Source organism: Poecilia formosa, unplaced genomic scaffold (assembly GCF_000485575.1).
Source record: "Poecilia formosa unplaced genomic scaffold, Poecilia_formosa-5.1.2 Scaffold623, whole genome shotgun sequence".
Taxonomy (NCBI): Eukaryota; Metazoa; Chordata; class Actinopteri; order Cyprinodontiformes; family Poeciliidae; genus Poecilia; species Poecilia formosa.
The window spans coordinates 247,710-263,549 of record NW_006800562.1 but is presented as its reverse complement, the minus strand read 5'-3'; the positions used below and the strand labels follow the sequence as shown (position 1 = coordinate 263,549).

At 36.6% G+C, this 15,840-nt stretch overlaps 1 protein-coding gene across 2 annotated transcripts in view; it reads left to right on the top strand.

Annotated features, from left to right (window-relative positions):
- Positions 1-1,329: 1,329 nt before the first annotated feature.
- Positions 1,330-15,840, top strand: part of LOC103130314 (magnesium transporter protein 1) — a 20,019-nt gene continuing 5,508 nt past the window's right edge. The window contains exons 1-7 of one of the 2 annotated variants that reach the window (XM_007541676.2): positions 1,330-1,483; positions 1,795-1,964; positions 5,711-5,828; positions 6,956-7,096; positions 7,255-7,395; positions 8,450-8,539; positions 11,718-11,781. In XM_007541676.2, the coding sequence (XP_007541738.1) occupies positions 1,403-1,483; positions 1,795-1,964; positions 5,711-5,828; positions 6,956-7,096; positions 7,255-7,395; positions 8,450-8,539; positions 11,718-11,781 (805 nt within the window). In that variant the 5' untranslated portion in view covers positions 1,330-1,402. The remainder of the gene's footprint in view (positions 1,484-1,794; positions 1,965-5,710; positions 5,829-6,955; positions 7,097-7,254; positions 7,396-8,449; positions 8,540-11,717; positions 11,782-15,840) is intronic. The other variant, XM_016665810.1, reaches the window with a different exon arrangement.

The following is a 15,840-nucleotide window of genomic DNA, read 5'->3' as shown; positions in this document are numbered from 1 at the left end:
CTTTCTGACCGTCATGCTAATCCGGGTGAGTGTTTGTAGCTGTGCGCTGCTTTACCTGCTGTCTGATCCTCCATATGTCTGTTTTACTGCAGTGAGCCTCGATGTAGCCAAACTCCGTCAAGTATGACATTGTTTTTATGCCATATTAGATTCATCGTGTTGATGCATTTTGACGTGCTTCAATTTTCCTCCGCAACACGCAAACTTCCCCATTCACTCAGTGCGTTATATATGATCGGTTTGTGTGATCGGCGATCACACAAACCGATTTGTGTGATTTTGATTTTTGTCTTTGGAGTGGACCAAATCCCTCCACTGGGCTTCCCTCAGAGGCCTCAGATCGATTTTATTTATGCCCCGCATGGAAATCGTTTCCGCAGGAGCTATCCTGCGGCCAACACCTGCAGTGTTTTGAGACTTCCAATTCATGACACATTTGAAGACTTTCAGGAATATAGCATTAGGAATTATTCAGTCACCAACTTTTGTTTAAAAATTTTTTGTTTTGATTTTTTTTGTTTGTTTTTGTTTTTTGTTTTTTTTGTATTAGTAAGTTCAATGCATTAAGGTTGCACCGTTTTACTGGTGCCAAGTTCCTTAACTTTGAGAGATTGGCCAATCTTATCCCCAATCTTGTGTACCTCAGCAACTGATATACTAGATAAATAGGTTTGACTGATAGCCTTCTAGATACCTAAGCAGGCAACTTGGCTCCAAGAAGCTAAAATTTTGTTTTGTGCTCATTTTCTGTTTATTCACTTCCAGTCTGTAATACAAGAAATTTACAAAAAATCTTATCTGCCAACAGTCACTATCTACAAAATCTCTGAATAATTTGAATTAATGCGCTACAAGTATTTTCCTTTGTCCTTTTTAAAGCATTTTGTATCTAATTTTAATGGACTAGTCAAAACTAAAAACTAGATATCTTGAAATGACTTTATGACTAGTAATACTTTAATTGTACATATCTGAAATATGTATTTCAGATAGTCAGTATTTCACTGTAAATATCTTGAATTGACGACTCCACACAACTCAGTGGTAAATCTGATGTTATTTCTAGTAGTCAGAATGAAATCCGAGATATCTCAAATAGGTGTTTTGTCTGGTCAAAATATAATGAAATATCTTAATTTACGTCCAGTCATAAACCATTTTCCGATATCTGGAATGTAATTGCGGTGAAACCGATTTTATGTTAAAACTGCCTGCCAAAATAGCTAGACAAGTACTCACAATATGGCGGCATCGTTGACGTACTGTTATGATATCCTCATACTTCTCGTCTCCACTTGTAGTCTCTGGTTGGCTAAGAAACAACCAATGGGAGGCTGACAGGACTGAAGCGTTGGAGTGTGGGCAGGCGCTTAGCTGACAGGAGTGTACAAAGTGTAGTAGAATGTTTGGGAAACTTTATAGTACGCTAATTTTTATTCTCTTTTTCTGCCATGAGCCCAGTGACGCTCAAAGGAAGAAAGAGGTAAGAAGTTGTTAATAACATACAGAGAAGAAAGTTCCAAAATTTAGAGTCATGCTTGGCAACTTTTAAAAGACAACCGCCGTTTGTCTTTTTCTTGTTTTGACAGCTAGCTAACGCGTTTCAGCATGAGTTTAGTTATTTCTCATTTAAACAAACCGCAGTTGTGGTTGTTAACTTCTGGGTTGGACTCTGTGTGAGATCTTAAACCGCGGTTCCAAGATAATTCTTTACACTGACTGAGCAGATGAAAGGAGGGTTAATGCTTTTATTACACAGTAGTTAGCTTATGTCTGTGTGTGTGACATGTGCAGACTTTGCTATCAGAGAAGGTGACTCAGATGATGGGCTGGACCTCGAAGCGTTCAGTCATCAGAATGAATGGAGAGAAATTCCGTCGCTTTGTCAAGGCTCCTCCAAGAAACTACTCCGTGTTCATCATGTTCACAGCGCTACAGCCGCAGAGGCAATGTGGCGTTTGCAAGTAAGGTTATTATTTCTGATTAATTATTACCACCTTCTACTGCTACATTGATATAACTGTCATAGTTAAATTGTTTTTAATTTCTTTGTCCCCAGTCGGGAATTAAATAAATTTACACTTCTTACCGGTTCATGTCACCAGGAATTAAGATAAATTACATGCTATTTTGAAGGAGAAAAGTATTAAATAGTCAACAGAAAGTTGTTTTCAAAGTAAAGCTATTCTAAATCCTTAAATAAAAACAACTGCAGTTTTTTTTCTATCTTTTATGGGTTAAATCAAAATTTAGCCTTTAACCAACATTCAGTCTGAAATGAGGGGGGTGATTGGACTGAGTAAGGTGGGGTTAAAATATTTTTAGTAGGCAGTCAAAATTGGACTAAATTTGCTTATTTCTATTTTGTGCACATCTAGCTCACGATACCATAGCTAGAATTGAACAGCTAGACAACGTCCCTTGAACGTCGCCACGTTCAGTGAACATTTGCTGACATTGTTCACTGAACTACTCATATTAATGATATTATAGGTGGAAGTAATAATAAAAAGAAAAACATACTTTGTTCTGCTATACATGCAAGTACAAAAGAGACCTTAGCAGTAAAAATTTCATTAGAATAAAGTAAGAGCATCAATTTTAATGCAGTGGGTTTTGCAATAAGACATCAACAATAAAACAATTGAAGGAAAACATCAGCATTTTAAAACACGCATTATGTAGAAAAATATCTTACAGTCCCCTGTGGGAGTCAGAAAGCCTTTTTAAACAGACATTTGAAACACCAGAAATGTTTCAAATGTTCACAACTTCTCCTTGTGTTCACTGATTGGCCCTGTAGAAAATCTACTGGAGAGAGTCCAAACGAAGGGGAGAATGCCCAGACTGCTGTATAAGCAAGATTTTATTTGAGTGGAATTTCACAGGAAGGGAATGGCCAGGTTAAGTAATGGTGCTACTTCAGAACAAACCGTGAGTTCGATATGGGCTTTTTATGGCAAAACAGAGAATTACTTTCAGAGGAACAGAAATTATGTTCAAAGAGCGAGGGAAGCCCAGAGCTCCACTTTGGCTTGAGTAGAGACAGTGCAGACACCTGATGTAGATGTGAAGTGACTGGAATCTGGTGGTTTAAAAAGCCTGGACAGTCTTGTGATGTTTAACCAACTAAGTTTATGTTTAGAATTTTTGTTCTGGTTAAATATTCAGCTGCATTAAGTTTTAGTGACATTTTGGGGTGGACTGATATTTAGAAATATGCAGCCTATAGAACCTGTTTTTATGCTTTTCAGATCATTTCAACTGCTTGTGTGTGTTCGGTGCTTGGTGCTTTGCAGAGCTATTTTGAACCTCTATTTGAGTTCATGATAAGAGAAGTTAGTAGTTGACTAGGTTAATGCGTTTGTTATGTAAGTGTTACTTTTAGATTTGTTTTTTTTTGTTGTTTTTTCTTTATAACTTCCTTCGAGGGGTCGCGCCTTACTTGGTAGGTTTACTGCAAGCATTTCGTTTGAAGGGGTGGAATTAGAATGAGTGCATAAAACTGAGATGAGGTGGACAGGGCAAGCTTATCATTCTACTTGCGCAGTTAGAGCTAGAGGTATGGATAAGTTATTCAAAAAAGGTGCACCCTTTATCAATCAATCAATCAATCAATCAATCAATCAATCAATCAATCAAATTTTATTTGTATAGCACATTTCAGCAGCAAGGCATTTCAAAGTGCTTTACAGCATGTGACATTGACTAAACAGTAAGAAAGAGAAAGAGATTTTGAAAGAAAAAAAAAAGATTGGAATTTGAAAAAAAGATCCAGATTTTTAGTCAAAACGCCATTTGACAAGGACTCTAAACCTCCAGAATTTTTACCCATAATATTTACCCATAAATATAAATGCACATATCCAATACAGAAGCCAGATATCCGACATTAGTTGGGCCTATTCATTTCACTGAAATGTTTACAATGTGTCCACATGAATTAATTATTTAATGGTGGATGCGAAATTATTACCTTGTACCAGTGAAGTAAAATATCACGATATAGGCACTTCCGACCACTCCATCTTTCTTTATCTTTACAATTAGATCATTAGAATCAAGATGAAACGACGTGGAAAGTAGATCAATAACTGTTGAAAAGCCAGAATTCTGTAAATTTATCAAAGAATAGATTTCTTTTTTTGTATAAAATGAGCGATTGTCCTGGAACATCTCCATCGATACTTTGGGAAACTTTGAAAGCTCATTTGAGGGGAAGTATTATATCTTTTCAATCAGCAAGGAAGAAAAGGAATCAAGCAGAGTTGGTGGACTGAGAGCAACAAATTAGATGTTTGGGTAAAGATATGCTACATTCCCCTGCACAGAAACTCATAAAAAATGATCTCTTATCTCTTATTATACCTTAGCGATATATTTTTATTGCTAAGATACAAATATAATCAATTACTGTCAAATCACATTACCAGGACATACATTTTTACACAACAGAAATATTTGGAATTTGGGGAAGAGCGAAATTAATTATTGGCAAGGCAATTAAGAAAAATGGAAAATAACTGTACAATTAACAAGGTGAAATCAGAAAATGGGGAAATTTTAATTTCACAAAAAGAAATCAATCATATATGTAAATAGTTATATGAATCACTGTATTCTTCCAGAGCTGTAAAATATTACTCAATCAATCAGTCAATCAATTTATTTGTATAGCTAATTTCAGCAAGAAAGCAGATCAAATTTCTTTACATCATAAAAATACATTCACATAGAACACACAGTCATAAACTAAACATTACATTTTGCCAAGTGTTGTCATTACACATCAAAATGTTGGTTAGTGTTATGGTTCAAAATCATCTCTAAACAGGTGAGTTTTTTAGCCTAGATTTAGAGATGGTGAAAGCTATAATACTCATCATGTAGCTGTTTTTAAATTACCATTCACTATACCTTAAAGAGACATTTACCTTTGATTACAATACAATCAGTGCACAATTATGGAGTAAAGTAAATAAATAAATAAAAAAATCAGACCTGAAACCATTATTTGAATACTGACCTTTCTTTGGACACAGTGCACAATTTTTTTATGGACAGAATAAGGCTAGGCAAAGGATCCCTTTGGATTGCCTAAGTGCAATATGGAAGTTTTTTAAAGCTAAATAAATTTACAAGTAAATGCACACTTTGTTTTAATAAGACAGAAATAGAGACTTGGTGAAAAATAATAAATGGCCACAAAGGTTTAATAGATATAAAAGCTGATTGAATACATTCACTGAAAAAACATTTTTTTCATAGTGGGTGAACATTTGGCTTTCTGGGGACATACACTAAACATTGTCTGAACATATACTTGCTACCTGGGACATGGTGTCCTGGTTCAGTCAGTGGAGTGGATCACTATTTGCAGAACTTGACATTTTGGGGAAATAATGTGGGCATTTTATTCATGTTGTTGGAGTACAGACATATAAAAAAATGCCACACAGTGTCCTTTGAGGACATATTGGCTGAAAAAACTGGTTCTGAGAGATTGCTTAAGGTTAAGTAAATCCTCCTTTTTTTGTGGAGTCTTTGTGAATATTTTTTTTCTTCAGATTTTGAGGTTTTTCATTAAATCATATTGATTCTTTTGACTTGTCCAACCAAAAATTTGTCTTCTCCGTTTTTTCTCCAGCGACGTTGAATTGTGACACATACTACTTTAATTTGAATGTAACTTTTCTTTTTCTTTTTTCAGACAAGCTGATGAGGAGTTCCATGTGCTAGCTAACTCCTGGCACTATTCCTCTGCCTTTACTAACAGAATCTTCTTTGCATCAGTGGATTTTGATGAAGGATCTGATGTCTTTCAGATGGTGAGATAATAATTCATAAACTGGAGTTGTTTACTTGATGTATTTGTAATATTTTTCCCACATGATTGTGAAAACAACTTACCAAGCGGCAGACTCTACTGGACAAAGAAGACTTAATACAATAAATACTTGAATTTTGTACCCCAAGTATATTACATACAAATACTTGTCAATTTAAGGTAATTTTTCTTTTAACTTCTTTTACTTGTAAATGTGACTAGGGCTGGACCAAGATTTTATGTGAATATACTTTAGAGGCCCCTTTTTCTGCTAAGAACATCACTACTATTAACAGCAGTTCAATACAGATTTGGTGCAATGTGAGAGATTTAAGTGTGTTCTGATTTGGCGAAGCTTTAAAGCAATCAGTGATAATTGGCTATTTGCTCAGATGGATTTAAATACAAACACGACGATTAAACTCATCATCAGATTGTAGCTATCGTAACACAGCAATCAAACTATGAAGAATATTCTTTGCACTTTTACAAAGAAAACTTGTCTATTTCTTTAAATCTTAAATTTAAAAGTTAAGTAATTTAAAATCTTTTAATTCATCTTTGTGGAAAACCATTAAATCATATTTAATAGCATTGTCTTTCTCAGTAAACAAGTATTTAAATTCTAGATCTATGGTCTGTGTTAAAATTCAAGCATTTGGGGGCTGCTGAAGGTCTTGAGGGCCCCAAGCAGCTGCTGAGTTCCCTCTGAGTTTGACCAGCATTAGATAGCTTGTCTAAAGACAAAGCCAGTAGCTGATTACTTAAGTAGAATTAACTGAAGAGCAAAGAAAAACATTGTTAGATTTTTGTGTTTGCTGTTTTAAAGACTTTGTAGTTGTGTGTTTAAGCATTGTCAGCACTGTCTTCCAATAATATGTATTTACATATTATTACAATTCCTATTATTCCTAGTCATGTTATTTTAATTCCTGACAACTTTTAAACATATTTACACAAAAATATGATTGGTCTATTGGGACTGCCCTAGACCTCCTACCATTGGGTTTAGCAAGTTTTCTGGGGGAACCTTGGATTCTGATTTGAAGCAGCAGTAAATTTAAGTTGAACTTAAGTTGTGTATAAGCCCTCACATACACATGCCAAATTTTTTCTGTTTTTCTGCAGCTTAATATGAACTCTGCGCCAACCTTCCTCCACTTCCCACCCAAAGGGAAACCTCGCCGATCAGACACCTATGAGCTGCAGGTCAGAGGGTTTTCTGCCGACCAGTTGGCTAGATGGGTGGCAGACAGGACAGATGTTCAAGTAAGCATTTGGGTTTAGTGATAGCAAATCTGACGTGAAGTTACTGATTGCAGTGCTTTTGTAATTGAATAAATCTAAAGTACCGCCAAATATTGAATACAAGGGTAATATGGCATAATTTAATTGAAAAAATAATTTGTCATGTTTTTCTGTCTTAGATCCGTGTCATTCGTCCACCCAACTACGCAGGGCCTCTCTTGTTGGGCTTTCTCCTGGCTGTGATTGGTGGATTGGCATATCTACGAAGGAATAATTTGGAATTTCTTTTTAACAAGAACGTTTGGGCCTTTTCTGCACTGGTAACAATCACACACCTATACATGTTAGGCCTTTGCATCGGAAGCGCCGCAATCCAAAATTGTACCCTACATGAAACTTTCGGATTTCACTGGAATCTAAAGTGGCATGTCCAAACTGCTCCACAGCGCCCCCTAACTTGAGATAGGACAAACTATATATTGTAGAGATCTGGTATTCTGTATGTAGGTAGAGCCCACCCTGAATCATAAAAAAATCTTTTGGAGGTATGCTCTAAAATGTACAAGGAGTCTGTCATTTTGGGTCAAAGAGCAAATTTGGGCAATTTTTCACATTTATACACCTCGAACAAACTCCTCCTAGAAATTTTGAGTTATTGGCTTCATTTTAGGTCAGTATGCAGTTAATTGATGAAGTATTAAAAGGTATCAAAATAGTGAGTTTTTGAGCACATTTAGGGGGCATGGCGATGCAGCCAAAGCAAACAAACCGCTATAACTTTCACATGCAAAGGTACAGTACTTCCCACCACTGGTACCAGGTGACTTGTGAATACTTTTTCAACATTTGTAGGCGTATAGGAGAAGGTTTATTTTATTTTTAAGGTTTACAAATCATGTTTCGCAGACACAACTGTCCAAAGTTACACACAAAGATGCTTATACGAGTTACAAATCCAGTATTACACACACACAGATATTTTTACACATGCAGATATTTTGAGACTATTTTCACTCCATAAAAACCTATGTTTAGAATTGCCCTAAATTAATATTCATTGAGATATAAATTTTATTCTGTATTCCAGCTTTTCATTACATTACGTTTTATGTCACTGCAATGTGATGATTTTTATTTTTGTTTCATGCTCTTACCGTGTAAAGTACTTGCAATGTTTCGCTGAAATTTCTTATGCAAACCAAGTTCATGAGGTAAAATTAGTATGCAACATAGGTTTGTTACATAAAATCCACCCAAAATTTGCTGCAGTTTGTCCTTGAAATGTGATGAGATGTGAATAATTTAGTGTTATTTATATCTTTTTAATAAGATGCTGGGACTATTTTTATTTATTTATTTATTTTTTTACTTCAGTGCTTTGCCTTGATAATGACTTCTGGCCAAATGTGGAACCATATCAGAGGACCACCATATGCACACAAGAACCCCAACACCGGACAAGTGGTGAGAATAAAAATCCCCCTAAAAAATAACGAAACATATTGTTTAGTAACACCTCTAAAAAATAAGATTAAGAGTGGCATAGTATATTCTTGTACTGGTTAATTGCATTCTTGCTGAATTTTGGTTGCACTGAGATCTTCGTTATGCATTTCACCATTGGTTTGAATGCGTATTCTCCACCCCTATTTTGGCCTTTGGCATTAGCATCCGTTGCACTACATGGCGTAAATATATGAGGAAAAAATAATTCTATGAACATTGTTGATGAAAGCAAGTTCCGCTGCTGGTGAAGTTACAATAATAGAATGACAATTCACAGATTGCTTTATTTGGGTTCAAAGCCCATGGAGTGAGCTGCACAGTCAATGCAAAGGATGTTGTTTGCCTTCTCCAGCGGAGCAGGGAATCTGTGCAGATTTTTCATTATTTGTTATTCTGCTTATTATTCTCTTCTAAAACGTATTGTTCAAAAGAAGCAGAAAATGCTGGAAAAATCTAATATGGCAGTTTAATAGAAAAACATTAGTGCTACTCAGACAAAGAAAATCGTATCCCTCAATACCTATGGGGTGCTATTTGGAAGGGCATTGTGTTTTCGCTAGTTACTTCTAAAGAACGAGTCTAACATTCAACAACTTTATGATAAATCACTCCTTGGATCAGAGGTCGCGCTAGACTTTTTTGTTATCTGTCATCTTGACCGACAACATTTAAAAAAAAATCGATCATGTACTATTTTTACCAGTCCGTTATATTAACATAGGGTATTTAGCCACATATTTATGCAGTTTAGTAAATGTTCACCTAGTTGAACCGTGAATCCAGATCCGATCACACATAAAGCAGATAAATGCATCTAAATTTTTCTCTGTAGTGACACAAACCACTCACTGTGGCCCCAATAACTTATAATAAATTAAATTAAACGACTCCACTTAAATTACAAGCACTTTACCTGCTGGGGTCTGAACACAGCTTCACAAATTCCTCTTGTTGGAGTCTAATTAACTTCTGCACCTTCATTTATTTCCTCAAGATAAACTGCCGGCTCCTCTGTTTAGACTGTAAATGGATTAAGACAACGTTGCATTCTCTTTAGTTTTCTCTGGTCTGTAATGGAGACTTGAATTTAACGGGTCATTTCAACCAAAGGTTAGAAATGTGCTTCCTAACCAGACGCTCCAAAGTGTCCGGTCCATAACTCTTCAACACGCCGTCAGCTCCCGGTCAGAAAGACGCATTTAGTTCAGAGACCATGAGATGATATTCATAAAGGATTCTTTTATTAATTGATTTTAGTTGCCTTTGCGATGAAATCTTTGCGTAAAGTCTATAATGTCAAAAGTGCACCAGTCAGGGTGCACATTTGACATTATAACCTGTCAAATGACGGACGGGCTTTAAATTTTCCGATCGTTTAAAAAAAACGATCGGAAAAAATCCGTTATCTGCCTTGGATGATTCTGCAACATTTTTACGCTGGCCATGCCAAGCATACTCTATCACGACAAAACCTAATTTTGATTACTTTTCCCACATTATAACTTATATATGAAACTTGGTATATAATATATATGGACCAAGCCGCTAAAACAATGTGGACAAAATATGAAAATTTTTGAAAACTGTTCAAGTGACAAAACACCAAACATTTTAGCAGTAGCCAGCACAGAAGTTAACTGAGTATATCTTCACCATATTTTATGACTTGAGGACAAGAATTTAGATTCTAGTAGGGGATGAAATGTTACTGTACATTCAGTTTTACACAGTTCCGGTGATAGGTGGCTCTATAGGGTCAAAAAATGTATATCTGTATAACTGCTTGACAAATTTACACCACACTTGGTACAGATGTTCACCACCATGAGGACATATCTTGAATATTTATCTTGAATATTATTATGGCTGTGGTTTATGTTATCCCACACTTCACCTTTGAACATAATGACAATTAAATGTTTTATTGGAGAATCAAAGATCACATAAGAAATTGGGGAAATTTTGCTCAGTTCGACCACTAAGTGGCAGAGTTGTAACAAGAAGTGTGTTTTCATTTCTTGAACAACTGCTAGATATAGCAATTACTCTTTTCCAACATGTTCCTTGAAACATGCTTGATATGAGTTTTGAAAAACTAGTCAATAGAAAACTTGCATAATATGTGAAACCTATTTTGTTAACTCCTCTCAAGGCTAAAGACCAATTGAAGCAAAACATGACGTGGTAGGACTGGTGGAGGAATGATTAAGCAAACAATGTGGACAGATTTTCAAAAAAATCTGGTTTTTGAATTATGTGAATAATGGGTATTTTGCACACAAAAATGTTTATTGAGCATATTGTCAGCACAGTTTAAGATTAAGATCTTAATAGTTTTTATAACAGTTATGTCTAAGGTCAAAAAGGTGCAGTATGTAACTTTTATAGAGAATATGTTTTTACATTTTTGCTAAAACGGTAACCTGCTTGTCGGCATCGAGCTTACCTCACTACTTTAAAGCAGCCCGGACCAGCTCTCCGTTCAAAGGGTCCAAACCTCCTGAGCCTGATGAGCCTGTCCCAAGCAGGCCTGATTAAGCTGGTGTTGAGGAGAATACATCAGCCTCTAAGTGCCTTGCATCCGAACGTCAAACCCTGCTTCAGCTGATGGCCTAGCCAGACTGGGTAGCCAGCAGCTAACAGACCTCCCTGCCACATCCGTTAATAGCTGCTTCTCCTCTTATACGACTTCCACTTGGAATTGGGGTGAATTGTTTAGAAATCTGTAAAGAATAGACTTCAGGAATTTTGTTTACTTGCTTGGTCAAAGCAACCAATAAAAACCAACTCAGATGGCCCTCTGCACAAATCTGTGCATCTAAGTTGTAGGAGCTCTGTGTGCTGCACTCTGACAGCAAACGCAGGGCCATAACACAACACCTGGAGGCTGGGCTAGTTTTGGATGTAACGAGTAACGTTACATCCAAATTTTGGAGGTTGTCATCCAAAATTTTGCGATGCATTAAATTGAATTGATTAGCAGTTATTTTGTAAATCTATGTTGTATATAAAGTATAGTGTGAAAAGTCAGATGTTTTGTTCTCGCAGCAATGTCTCAAGCAAAAAAACAAAACAAAAGATGTTTTCTGATAAGATGAATTTATACATGAACTAAAACTTTTAACTATGTTTTCAGAGTTACATCCATGGGAGCAGCCAAGCCCAGTTTGTGGCAGAGACGCACATTGTTCTACTCTTCAGTATCCTTCATTTTTTCCCATCTTAACATTTTTGGCTTACACTGATTGCAAGACCAATAATATTTTATTTGCTGTTTTCCTTTCTAAAACTGTTTGATCTTCATTCAACAGTGAAATATTTTTAGAATAGCAATTAGTTCTTAGACAAACAAGGATATTTTTTTACAAACTTCCACTCTTCCAGCTTTGTTATATCCCACAAAATTGCAAGATATGGTAATCTGTACTCTAGTCAGGAATTTACCAGACTGTTTGGTAGACGGGGAGTCTGTAGCGTGTTGCCGTGCACGCACCCCGCTCCAAACACCCCCACGCACCCTTTCTCTATTTCTTCTGAGAGGGTCCAATGTGCTGCCAGCTCTCTAACGGGTAATTTGAGTTCCCGTTAGAACTCTACGGGAACTGAAGCGATCACAGTTCTGGACAGAGTTCGCTTCAGTCCAGAACTGAAGCGAACTCTGTTTAAGCTGATCTATCAAGGAAGATTTGCCTGGTTCCTAACAGCCTTCATCCGGTTGTCCCACTGTGCTTCCCCCTGTGATTTAGCCAAGCTTTGCAGCCTCGCAGCCAGTTTCACAGAGCATACCTGTTGACGGCCACTGTCCCTCTTTGTTGAAACATGCTCGTTTCTGAACGAGGTCAGTTTAGTAACTCGTTTACGTCTCAAGGGGGTTGTTTTTAATATAGTTTAAAGCAACCTATTAAAACTTTTAATTTTCTAGAACCATGCATTGTAGCTATTAGGGAAGAAACGGTTTCTCAGCCTGGTTTTCTTGCCCTGCATGGTTCTCACCCTCCTGCTTGAGGGAAGGGGCTGGAACAAACTGTATGCAGGATGGGTGGAGTCCTTCACGATGCGGATCCCCTTACTCCTGCATCATGATGGGTAGACGTCCATGGTGGAGGGAAGGCTACTCCCCACAGTCCTCTGAGCAGCCATATCCGCCCTCTGCAGGCACTGACTTAATCAGATTTATAAATATAGACACCTTGCATGTTATTGTTTAAGTACGGAAATTTTGCTCATGCATACAACGGTGGAGGGCAACAAGACTGTTCTTTTACATGTCATCCACAGCCACGTTAATTCAATGAAACTTGGAAATATAGGTATTAATTTCGTGGTATTCTCCACAACAAAAGGCAAACAAGAAGATAAACTCAAAACTACTTTTTTCTTGCCTTTTGAGTCGGCCAAGCTACAGACTCGTTGCCATAGCAATTGATAACATTGCCACTATATGTTCTGTGTTTTAGGGTTCAACACCAAAAAACAATCAAATATTTTTGCACAAAGAACACAACATTCTGTTCGTTGCAGTAGTATGTTTTTATGCTTAATGTTTTATTAATAAATGATTGCTGTGGTAGAATAGCTACCGCTGCTATTAGATAATCTATCAGTAGTTTGTGGGTCATTTCTTTACTGAATTATTTACACATACAAACTGTAGCTCACAACACACAGATTTCATTAAAAAACTTAAAATGTTATTGCCGTCTTACCTTTACTTATAGATGAAATCCATGTGCCGCTCATTGTGCACAAAAATATCCGTTCATCCAAAGCCAAGTCTATCCTCAACATGTCTTTTCTTGTGTATCACTCTGTTTGAGAATCATCAAACTGTCTCGAAGCAAAACTTTCAGCTTCGGTGTTGGTCTTCCTTTAGTTATTATCTCCTGCTTAAATTGAAAATCCACTTTAGAAAACTGTTTAGATGTAGAAATATAGTCATCCATGTTGACGTCAGAAGAGAGGAGAAAACAATAAATATATCGCTGTACTTTACTTATATACTATATGGCTAACTCGCTCTGCAGATATGGAGTCACAAGACCAACGTCTGGGATCATGAGCGCCCCCTGCTATGAGGCAAGAGAACTGCCTGCCTGACCTCAAATCTGTTCTCTGCCGTTTATGATCTCTCCTCAGCACACAAAATATGTTACAAACACAGTGGGTGACAAAAAACACTGTACATTATATAAATAAGATACATTATGAAAAATCAGTCCATATATAAAATGTTTTTTAGCCATTTTATTGCTGGCGTACAGACAAGAGGAGCTGCTCCCATAGAATGGCAGCCAGTGCAGTTAGCAAGAGGTTGATCAATCCCAGGTGAGGCTCAGCTTCCTGCTGCCTCACCGGCTTCGCTTCCGAACATTTGAATGGGAAAATGCGAAAATCCAGCGATTTTGAAGAAAAAATAAGCAAAATTGGTTAAAATAAATGAAAAATAAATACTTTATAGTACAAACTACAGGGTGAATATAGCAATATAAATAATTTTTATCATTATATATTATTTCATTGCCTGCCTGTCAATGATGCAGGCATCTTTGACAGGCAGGCTGTCAATGATATATATATGTGTGTGTGTGTGTGTGTGTGCATTTGTTTGTAATACCTTGTGGGGACGATTTTCCTGACATATACTACGTTGTGGGGACCAATTGCTCCTTGTGGGGACCGAAGCCTGGTCCCCATGAGGGGAAACCCTGTTTTTGGGTCAGGGGTCAGAGTTAGGACTAAGGTATGAATTGAGTTTTGGTTAGGGTTAGGGTTAGGTATGTGATGGTTAGAGTTAGGTAAAGGGTAAAGGTTAGGGTTAGGCTGTAGAAATGAATGGAAGTCAATGGAAAGTCCCCACAAAAATAGCAAAACAAACATGTGTGTGTATACTCTAAAAATGCACATTTTAGAGAATACTTTTAAAAAGTTCAATTCCGTGTTAGTGTCCTAAGTCTGATGTTATGACACAAGCTTCATCCGGGTCAGATCCTGTACCAACCAGGGTGCTGCGGTGGCGCAGGGGTAGACCACGATCCACATGAGGAGACCTTAGTCCTTAATGTGGCCATCGCAGGTTTGATTCTAGCCTGATGACTTTAGCTGCATGTCTTCCCCCTATTATTTATTAAGTTAAACCAACTTAAGTTGGATAAACTTAATTGAATTGTTTGTTGCCAATTGAAGCAGTTCAGTTTAGGGTTAGTTTCTGTTTCTTTTTTCTGTGTATAGGACCTTAGAAAAACTAAAATAACATGTTAAAATGTACATTTTAAATTATTTAAATTCAAGTTGTATTTTAAGTACAATGTGGGTGATAATGTAATTTTGGATATTTTAGTTTGAAACAACTTAAAAGTTTGAGTTAACTTTCTGTAGAATTTAGTCAAAGCAATTTTAATTATTTATTAGAAAAAAATAAATGATTTCAGTAAGAGTGACTTAAATTTCTCATGTTAAACACACTTAATGAATTGTTATAAAAACTTAGTAAATTGAGTTGGATAAACTTAATTGAGTGGATGATCATAATATATTTAGTTGCATGAACATAATAAATTGAGTTGGTCAGACGTAGGATACAAAACTGGCATTGAACTCAGTTATTTCAAGTAAAGTCAAAGTAAAAAGTTCCTTTAAGTTAATTTAAGTTGGTTAAATTTGTAATTGAACACAAAAAGTAAGTTGTCATCATTAAATCAAATTAATCAAGTGTATTAATGTAAATACGTTCATAAAATGAACTACAACCAGAAACACTCTTTAGAGCAGTGGTCCCCAACCCCAATTGGTACCGGGCCGCGCAAGAAATAATTAAATATTTCCATTTTATGTAATTTGAGTCTGGAGGATCTTTTATTTTGAAAATCCTTTAACCGGATTCTCTCGGTTACTTGCGCGCCAACACTGAGCGCACAAGCAGCAAAATGAGTAAGAAACAGATCAGATGTCTTTGGAAAGTTTCTGTGTAACATGCGGCGACCAGCTGCTAATGAGGCAATGAAGCTTCAAACTGCTTCACCTCGTAGAGACCCAGCAGGCTGTGGATATAAGCAACACTTTGGGTGTCATTGTCTCCATCACTCCCAGATGGGACCGTCTTGTTGCAGAGAAACAAGCTCAGGGCTCCAGTTAGTCGTTATCATGAGTTAAAATTTTCACGAAAGTAAAATGTTAGATTTTGTGGCGCATCTATCTTATTTTGAAGGGATATGTAAATGTTACCATAGTGACCAGAGTCAGAGAGCGTTTGGGCAGTGGTC